Consider the following 10,905-nt stretch of genomic DNA (forward strand, 5'->3'; position numbering starts at 1 on the left):
TTCCCATTCTGAGTTTAAGGAAAATGCAACGGTAAACCAGCTGTGGCAAAATACATTGGTTATGACAATTATGCCTCTACGATGATTAAAACTTGGCATTAACTAAGAAAGTTTGTAAAATATGTCCTAAAGTAAACCCTAACTAATATTCTATTTTCAGACACAAGTTTGTAATTTTAGCTAGGTTTTAATCTACATCTCAATATCCACTCAAATGTGTAAAGAAACCAGATCCACATTCAAACTCTAGGAAACGTAATCTAAGGGCGTTGTTCAAGCCTTATTTCTAATTAAAGATTTAATACTTGGACAGTACCTTCCAAACAAGGATTAAGAATTTTGCAAAGGAAGACAGTATGACTGTAAACTGCTGCCTTGGCTCTCCCAGCTCAGGAAGCACAGACACCACACCCAAAATCTTGTTCAGGCCTTTTTTCTCTCACCACTTCTGCTTTTTCTCTTCTCTTTTCCATATAAAAGTTCAGTATTAAGTTTTAATCTTTTCTCCTAAACCAGAATCACAAAATATAAGAAGTCTTTTTCCACCCAAATTACTCAGTTTTAAGCGTAGAGCTACAGTTCCAAGATACATGGAAAAATGTCAAAGGCAAATATAAGAAGTTAATGTTTTCAGCATTTTAGTACTTTATCTGTCAGTCACGTAGAATCTTCCATCCTAAGTATGTGCCTGTAAATACCGTGTTCTTACCTGGATCTTGGAGTTATTACACATCAGCCTACCACGAAAAATACAAATTCTTAACCCATTAGTTGCAAAGCGGTGCTATGCTCAAATTGCTCTTACTACACAAAATTATTTTAAGGAGTAACAATAGCACTTTACTGGGAAAACTTATTTTGGCTTCAGGGGTTTTTAAGCCTTTCATGAACAGTTATATAACTCTTCCCTTCACAGCCCTGATCATGTTTTATTTTATTTACAAACAGAAGTATCTGTCCCAACAGTTATATGATGAGCACGTGCATCTACATGTATCTGCATCCCCAGATAATACCACCAGTGGCAAAGGAAAAAGAATTGAAAAGATTATTTCTGTGAACCGGACAGGAAACCGTACACTTCAGCCTCTTCAAGTCAGTGCTAGAGAGAGAAGTGTCTTATGGCTTTGCAAAAAGCATTTTAAACCTTGAAAGTTTAACCAGTTTTCAAAGCTTTTTAAGCAGATTTTAAATCCTCTGTATGTCCGAAAGACAAGCCATTAAACTACATATGAAGAGAGCTAGCAGCATAACATATCTCCTTAAAGAACAATAAACCTCTGTGTAAGATGGACTGTTCAGTGTGTGGGAGGGCAGAAGCACGCTGACATTAGCTTAGAAAAATATGCAAACTCTTAACACTTCTGAATGCAAGCGATTTAAAAGCCTGCAAACTATCCCCCAGGCAGCCATCTCAAATAGTCAAGTACTAAAATGAAACTAAAATCAAGTCTGAAAGAAGCACAGGAACGTCAACTTTCATACTGATTGACTACATTACATGATACAGGTTGCTGTTTTCGGCTTATATTCAGTTATATTAACACTAATACATTCATTCTACTGAATTTTATAGAAAATTATTTTTATAACAAGTTAATATTTGTATTAGTTAACTCATCAAGTTTTTCCCTTTTAATTTCACTGCCCAAAACCCGATCACACTGCTGAAAGTGGCATATGGCATTACATGAAAAAACGACAGCCTGGCAAATGCCCGCAGGGGAATAATTCATCTCTACCAGCATTGATACCACAGCGCCGGCCCCCGCATTACTACAGCTGGAATCTCTGGAGTAGAGCAGAGCAGAGCCTGCCGCTCCTCCCAGGACTGTCCTCTAGCTGCCGGGGAGTAGGGTCGTCCCTCCCCACCGAGGTCTCTTCTCCCCAGTGAAGAATGCAGGGGAGATAGGAGAAAGGGCTTCCTTGACCTAATTCTCCAGCAGCTCTCACCGTCCCCCCTCCTACACACACATATCTGCACCCACCTCCAAATTACACGTACATCCAAGAATCTCTGTAGGTTGGTGTGAAAAAAAAAAAAAATTCCGTAGGAAATGAGGCACTGAAAAGCAGCAACATTTTCCTCCACATTTTTGCATCTGTGAAGAGAAGCTGAAAGCTGGAGTGACTACCCTCCATTTCTCATTCTCCGGAGAATGAAAGGAAAAGGTAAAAAGCATCAAAATGCCAATCTTTATCTTAGACGCAAAATCATAGTTGCCTTAATTGTTTTTGTTGTTCATAGTTCTCCAACACCCACTCTTTGCTAGTGACAGTCCAAACACACAAGGTTCATACCCTGAGGAGCTTTCCAATTAAATGAAGGAAATTTGAATACAATGAAAACTTTCATTTAGATACAGCTGGAGGGTTTAAAGTTACACAAAATATTATAACTTATGAAGGACTTACAGGTATGCTTGGTGCTTGTACACGAGAGAGCTTCAGCCAAACTCTGGCTTATATTCCTTGGTTTTGTCACAAAGGACGAAAGTGATGCACAGTCTCAAGGCACTACCTGCTTTTGCCCTCAAAACATTTACATAATCCTCAACAAAGGCCTGTGAAATACTCTGCTCCTAATCAGTCGATAATCCTGCACAGAAACCAGGCTAGACTGTGTCCTCTTCCAAGCTTTTTAGGTACCACCATTTGAAAATTTCAACAGGAAAAACAAGAAACCATTACAGGGAAGTAGCACTAACCTAAATAACAACATATGAGTTAATGAGTTGGGGCAGGGGGGTATTAAGCTTAATGAAACTTCAGAGGAGTATGGAAAGAAAGCTTTATTTTTTTATATACAAAAACTGACAACTGTAATCAGACAGCCCATATTCTGAAATGGCATTGTACAAACTCAAAAAGCATCTTTAACTTTTTATTGGTGTAAAATAAATTCTAATATGGTAATACAATATTTGAGACTAAAAATCTACAAATAGGCTTTCTTGCAAGTCTCATATTTATCTTGTTCATAGCAAGATATAGTTGCTCTTCATAGTCACCTGAAGCACACAGCGTGCTTTAAAAAGTTAGAGAAACCTAACTTTCTGTAGGCCGGTACTTATTTAGTACCTTTCCAGTTGAAACCAACAGTGAAAAAGGTTGGCACTATATAAAGATTGTATCAAAAGTTTTAATAGCTCTTAAAAAAATAATCCTGCAGACTTCTTCATGTATTACACTGATAGAATTATCTTTTTAATCAGGTTCAAGTGATGCTCTGCAAAAAAAAGTACAGCAGAGGAAGAGAGTTATCTGATCAGCACGTTACACCCACAGGCTCAGAGTCTGTGGTTAATACACAGCTCTCTACAGTGAAGAAAAAAAAAAAAAAAAGAAAAAAAATAGTGCTTGCTCTGCCCACAAGCCTGAAAGCAGCTTTGGAAGACTCTTAATCAAAACCCTACCAAAGCTAGACAGGTTACCCATGGACAGAACTACCAACTGCATTAAACTTTTTTCAGAATTGGGACCTTCCTGGAACTACGTATCTTATTGGTACCTTACAGACCACAATCAAACCTCATACAAAGAATTTTGCACTTCTGGCCTAATTCCTGGACTTAATTCATATAGTTCTTAACTCCTCCAATACAGGATTAAACCGGTTTTCATGGCTTTTCCTTGAGAATTTAATGAAAGGAAACCCCTTTAAAGAAAAATAATTTAGAGATCATGCATCACTAAGATTTATTATCATTCTGGCACAGGCAAGAAAAACTACAGATGTTATTCATGCAATTCAACACAACCTATTAAACACCTTCTCTGAAAATCACGTATCTAGCCCTAGGGCTACAGAAGGCTTCCTAGCATTTAAAGAGGAAATAGAGACAAAGCAATCTAATTTCAAGCCTTGTTCAAACAATTATTCTTTGCTTGAACAGAAAACGAACTGCTGTTTCAAAGGGGTTTTCAAGTAAAACTTGAACAGTCAGGACCAAGGCAGTCCTAGACCCAAACCATGACATTCAGTGGTTTAATCTCCTGGATCTACCTGCACAGTCCATGGAGCCTTTTTGTTGCTTTCCACGTGTGCTATAATCAAAGAAAATGAAGGTGCAGCAAACAGCGCTCTCTTAACCACACAAACTGAAACCAATCTTGAGTCATCTTCTTCTTGGGAAACGTGGACAGAAATGCTGAAGACCTTATGTTCACAGTTGTTGTTGCACATTGCCTTTCTACTGCTAGCTGCTGTATTTGCATTGCCTTTTTGTGCCTGACCTCTGCAATCCAGTTTTAATAAAATCAATATAGGAAGTACAGTTTACAGAATGAGTTTAATTAATAACACAACAGTTTCAATAATATTAATATCTGTTATCAAGTTATCTAGGTCTGTAAGTGAAAATTTAATACAGAAGGCCAGCTGATGACATTAAAATAGGCACACGTTTTTGCTATTTCTTTTGTTTGCTTGTTCATTAAGGAGTGACACAGGGAAGAATTACAAAAATCTGCAACTGCCTGGGAGGCAATGTAAAACCTTTTGCTATAAGGTGCTGCTGACACTAGCAGCCAAATTCACAATTAACAAATATTGGGCTGTTAGAATAGCTTAGCACTCATCTCCCAGTCGCTTAGCAAACTCTGGTGAACAGAAGTTAATTCATCTCAAAGTTTTGCAAGAATCGGGTTATGATTTTTCCCAAGAAAAAGCTGTCACACTAACTAGTTACTATGTTTCAACATATTGTGTTAATTGACACTTACCATCTTGACCATGCTGCAAAGGACTGGAAGTTATGACATGGGCTACAATCTAATTTTGGTCCTAAGGGTTTTTTTCTCCTCTTTGGAATATATGCCTCAACTGCCTAATTAAATACAGCTGAAATGCAACTTTCAAGGTAAAGTCTTAAGTGTAGTATAATACCAAAAGCATCGTTTACTCAGAAAATACAGTAAGCAATATACTCTAAGTTGCTGAGGGAACCATATCCTGTTTTGTGCTAAGAGTAGGCACTAAGCCCCCCTAATAAATAGAAAAAAAATTTTTTTTTAAACGTAAGCCGAGTGAAGAATAAATAAAGTTTGTCAGCAACAGCAAAAAATGTTACAATTCATGCTATTAGTTCAATGGAGTGCTCAATTATAAGAATATTTACATAAAGAGTACCCTTTTTTCTCTCCTGCCCCAAAAATGAGAAAAGGGTTAGAACATCACTCTTCTAGCAATGCTGTTGTGCACTCCAGTAGTTTAAAACAGAGAGAGAGAGAACAGCCCAAAAGGACGATCTACTCAGTCAAGAACACAGTATTAAGAAACAAAGATTCAAGTGCACAAGCTACTCTTAAATCACAAAAAACAGGTATCCAATGTGAAAACAAAATTTTGATCCAGCTATAACTAAAGACGTGCTAGCACAACTGAGCCTGTAACCAATCCAGGAGCTACCTACCATACATGAAGTGATAAATTTACATTAACCTACGTGAAACCTCTTAGGTGTTTACACTGAGTAGAAAACAATGCTGGAAATAATTAGTGGAATGATTTAAGAACAAATTTCATAATACATATAAACCTTGCTGCATTTCATCTATGTACGATCCTTTATAGCTGGAAGAGCCCTAGGACATTGTCAGATCTGAAAAATTAACATTCCTCGAGAGCTATGCTGTAATTAAGAAGTTATCTAAAAATACTTCTCCAAAAGCATAATAATTTTAACAGCAAAATTTTTCATCATGTCACACTGTTGCAGGTATACAGCATCCTTGTAAAAACATCACCTTATTAATAACTACACATGCAGTAGGGCTACCTCAATTTTTGTTTGTTAGAACAGTTACACGCTGGTCCAGGGAAATTAAAATGCAGGAGGATGCATACTACAGCAAAGCTTGAAAAGAAAAAGCTTAAAGATACATGGGTCACATTAAGGTCTTCCTCTCTCCGAAGTTGGCTTCTCCTGCTGCTCACTCATGCAGGGAGATCATAATTTTGTGGCTGTGATATTTCCACGGCAACACTGGTGACAGTGATGTCACAAATTCAGCCCTGACATAGCTCCAGGATCAAGTACAAGGAGCAGATGGGATGCGAGGGAGAAAGCCCCTATTTAAACACAAATCTCTTTCATAAGGAAGAAAGAGGCATGAGCAAAGAAACAGGTGAATGGATCACATTTTCAAGTATGATATATTCAAAAGATTATCCTAGCATGAAAATCTATTTAAAGGCAAGACCTACAATACAGGGTAACTGTCAAATTTGTTAGGCCTTATAATAAACCAACCTTGAAAGCTCCCTGTTTAGCATGACAAGCCTTGTGCCCCATTTCTAAAGTGACGGTGAAGACAATACACTTTTGTCCCTTGTGAATTTCCTTTAAATAACTTTAACATTCAGATATATTAATTTGATACATCACTGTGCTCATAATACCATATGCAAATATGATGTCAAGCCCTCACTGGAGTGAGTTTGTTATCTGCATTAGATATAATATGAAAGAAATTAAAACAAATCCCAGATGGGTCACCAAGTACAGCAGGATGGTAACTGGAATATTGAGCCAGCACAATTTGATTGGTACTGTACTTCTGTGCTGATCTGTGGACTCATGCAAGAATCAATACAACACCTCCAGGCCAGGCCAGCTGAAACACCCCTAAACCCCTGGCCGGTCCCACGCCGCAGACTCCAACGCTACCGGTATCAGACCTCCTTCCTGCCTTTGGCCACCCCATGGACGAACAGCAACTGAGCCCACACGGGGTAGAAGGGATGATAGCCAAAAGTGGAATAGAAGAGGGTGCACCCACAATACAGTCACAAATACAGTCTCCACATTAACTCAGGTCACAGCTCAAGGAGATACACAGATTTCTTAAAGACACTACTCTCCACAGAGGACAACAGATGAACAGCACAAAACGCCCACCAAGGGAGGCAGGGGAAGTGACTATGACCAGAATTCAGGCGTAGGCGGTCATTCACAGAGCTGCAGGTAACGAGAAGCGGTTTCTTACAGCAGCAGAGGCAGAAAGATGCAAAACAAAATCAGAAGTCAAAAGGGAGATAAAAGGACTTAAAAGGATATAGATCCATGTTCTGATCCCAGTAGAAAAAAAAAAAAAAAACACACATTTTTCAAGATTTCAAGATGAAGCCCTGAAAGGATCATCAACAGTCTAGCTCTCAGGAGGGAAAGGAAGAAAGGGAATAAAATCTGCAGGTTGAAGCTGGGCCTAAGCTGAGGTGTGAACGGGCCCCCAGGAAGGGACGTCAGGTGGAGGCAGAGACTAAAATGCACAATGCAAGGAGGAACAGATCAGAAGTCAAGTAGCTAAGGAGGGTTCACAGACATCAGCTATGAAATTACTAAGGTAAAAACTGCAAAAGGGAGAGAACAGAAGGTAAAATGTGCCATGATACAAACCACAACAATGATCATGGAGTTAGGAAAGCCCATCTGATTCCCCAAACCATTACTGTACCAACAGCAAATCAAAAAAAGCAGGCAATAAACCAAAGGATGCTGGCTGGTCACAAAAAAAAGTGAAAATACCAAGTGCGGCACCAGGACCAAGATGTCATTCCACAACTAAACAAACAATCTTATGAAGAGGAGAAAAAAGAAAAGGGAAAAAAAAGCAGAGGAACTTGAGATATCAATAATGGATAAGAAATAATACAACAGGTACAGAAAAGCCTGTTGGGATTGTCAGGAAAAGACCTAAAGAACTACAACTGTTTAGCTTCAACAAAAATGGGGTTTGCAAACGTATTAGGCACGTACCCATGACACCACTAACAGAAATGTTAGCTGAAATTAAAAAAAAAGGAATAGTTTGGGGCTATAAACTTCTACAGGCTTCTAACTTGTTTCCAGAGTTTACTACTCTAACAGCATCCATTAGCACAGTAGGCTAAGAAATATACTCAATTTTAAGATGGAGTTTACTGTTTTTACAATTGTGATTAAGACGCAGCTGTCGCAGACTAACATGACTACAACACAACCCCAACAAGATTTCTTCTATCTCTGTGTTTTTCGTAAGGCCAACAACCTCAGATGAGAACATGAACCAAGTCCCCTCAATGGACTTTCTAGAGGTCACTTAAATTTCAGCACTGGAAATCCCATCTTCTTTTTACCCAGGAGGAAAAAAGCCTCTCTCAGATAACTCTTGCACTACTACGTCTCTTTTACCACGTGTTTGTAGAGACGTGAAACTGATGGCTAATATGAGCTCAAGTCAGCACTCATTGCTGTTTGTATCATGTAGCAAACCAAAGCAGCTGCCAAACATGAGCTAGAAAGAAAGCCTTTTTCTGTTGTTCAGAACTTTCTCCCTATCGCACTGATCAAAATTAACATTCCACTGATAGACAGAAGTCAATTGTTCTGCTAAAATGAAGTCTTATACAAAAATCAACATTTTAAGACAAGAACTGTAGAAGATGCATTTCAAGTCTAAGCTTTGCAAGTATTTCTCTTAGAACAAAAATACTTTTACAATAGCCAAAATGAAAATATAACAATAAAAACCCACGACAACTATGAATTAACACATTAATCGATTTTTAAAAGGCAGTAAAATAACCATAGTCACTTTCTAATACAATCCTAATCCAACAGCAATTCAAAACATAAGATGACAGTAAATCAGGATGCAAACTATTTTTTTTTTCCACCTCTCATTTCTATAAATAAATATCAATAGGCACGGTACATTACCTTCGTTTTCAGATGCTTGGCATTTTACTTTCAGTACCAAATCAAAGGTACGTTCTGGATTTTCCCTAGAAGAAGCAAACACAATTGATTAATCATATTTATGTTTCAGATAGTGTTTCTACCAGTTATACTTTTTCCATCCTATTTGCACAGAAGAAAATTAAAATAAATTAAAATTTCATTAAAGTAAAATTAGAAATCAGATTAGTTCTAAGGAAGAACCAAAAAGTCACATTTCCCTGTACAGCCTTCAAAAAAGAATAAGGAAGATAAACAAGCTAAACTGTGCGATTTATTTAAGTGATACTGTCACTGCCTTATACATCAAATAGCTTTTAAGTCACTCCATCATACCACGCCTAATGGTTGAGAAAAAAGCGCTACTAAAATCCTTATCAATCAATCTGAAACATATTAATGGAGTCGTGGGCAGCCTTTTCTAAAGCTACGTTTTATTTCTACTTAATAGGAATAGCCCATCATTAGACTTCCATTTTAATTCCACAAATTTAGCCACTACCTTTTAAATGCATGCGATTACCACCATAAGGCTGAGAATCACTTAGCTTCCTCTTTCACAAGATATTGATCGTCGACTTTGACTTTCAAGGCTGAATCTCAGGCATGGTTCGGTGAGTGAGAAAACATTAATGCAATAGCTAGGGATGGACGCAATCCCGAGCTAGCCAGGAAGATGGGAAGATGGAGCCTCCATATCTGCAGGAGCCATCACAGTCAACGCTGTGGGATGGCCAATGCCTCTTTCACCTCCCCAGTAAATACACACTTGATAATAACGAACTGCACATGCTAATAGCAATTAACACTCAACCTAATCCCAAACTAAATATTTATTAAAACAGCTTTAAATGTCATTACTATACCACCCACCTCTCTCTGCCTACCAAGCACACCACTATTTATATTAAAAACAAGTGGTATAACTGCACCCATTATCAATTATCTATTTAACCACATAAAAGGCTCACACTTGAACTCCTTCGTGGGTAACTCTCCCACTGACGTCAGCTGGAGTTTTAGGTGCATAAAAAAATTCAAGACTTGGTTCCACGTTTCTAGAATGCTTCAAATAAAGCATGCAACAAATTAACACACCGTTGTTTCTTTAAAGAAAGTTTTGAATGAAATCCAAAGGCTGAGCTGGGGAAAATTTCAGCTGTCACAAATTAATTGATTCAGTACATGCTTTCACTGACCTCACCACCATCATCAACTGAGATATGCAATTATAGCCTAATTCAGGTTATGGAGACATAACCCACCCATATCACAATCTTTCCTTGCATCGTATTTTAAAGCATTTAATTGGGAAAATCCTGTATCTACTGATACTGTGTGTAGGAGATCAAATTCTGCTCTGAGTTACAACAGCCTAAATCCAGGATATTGGAGATTTACTCTGGTATTAAAGTCTGTCCACTGTTCCTCTGGCTGGCAAGCGGGTTCAGAATGAAACTGATAAGGCTTGGCTTCGTTGAGCCACTTAGAAAAGCGAACCACAAAAATCCTTCCTTTAAAAGAAGTGACATCTCCCCATGACGTTACCCTAGCTCAGGCACCGCGTTTATACTCTCAGGCCATTTTCCCCTTCCATTTCTTCCTAAAACCCAGACCACACAACGCTGGGTTTTTGATGTGAATCAGTTAAAGTGTTACAAACACCGAACGAGGGCTTCTAACTCAACTCCTAGCTGAATTACCCTCACAGAGAAAGCTCTCTGCAGTAACACTGCCTTCCGTCTTTCACTATACCACTCTAAATCTGCTTTTGCAGAAAATTGCTTCTAAGTTTACTCTTCACATCCCACCACGCTCAGAAGTGTCAAAAATGTGTCAAACTAATCTGAGAATCGTCAGACTGTCTCTCATTTCCTTTACAGCTACCCGGTAGCAGCCTGCTTATTCATCATATATTTACACAGAGATTTTTGTCAATTCTTGAAACCCGCGTTTAACATCTTGTTGGTTTCCAACATGAGCAAGACCGGGCGGCCGCTCCTGATGGGTAAGGTGCCTCCGAACACCTAGAAAACTCTTTTGCACCTGCCACAGCGTAACGGCAAAAAGAAGGTTTGTAGTCACCGGAGAGGTTAATGTCACAGACCTCAGCCCGCCCGCTGCTGCAGGCGGGCTCACTGCCCAGGCCGGAGGGAGCTCTGCCGGCCGAGGCAGGCAGATGGGC

General features: G+C 38.7%; 1 protein-coding gene across 1 annotated transcript in view; it reads right to left on the minus strand.

The window, feature by feature from the left end:
- DENND1B (DENN/MADD domain containing 1B) overlaps nt 1-10,905 on the minus strand; it is a 173,265-nt gene that overhangs the window by 151,987 nt on the left and 10,373 nt on the right. The window contains exon 2 of the mRNA XM_009326173.1: nt 8,703-8,767. Coding sequence (XP_009324448.1) covers nt 8,703-8,767 — 65 coding nt within the window. The remainder of the gene's footprint in view (nt 1-8,702; nt 8,768-10,905) is intronic.

Source organism: Pygoscelis adeliae, unplaced genomic scaffold (assembly GCF_000699105.1).
Source record: "Pygoscelis adeliae isolate BGI_AS28 unplaced genomic scaffold, ASM69910v1 Scaffold256, whole genome shotgun sequence".
Taxonomy (NCBI): domain Eukaryota; kingdom Metazoa; phylum Chordata; class Aves; order Sphenisciformes; family Spheniscidae; genus Pygoscelis; species Pygoscelis adeliae.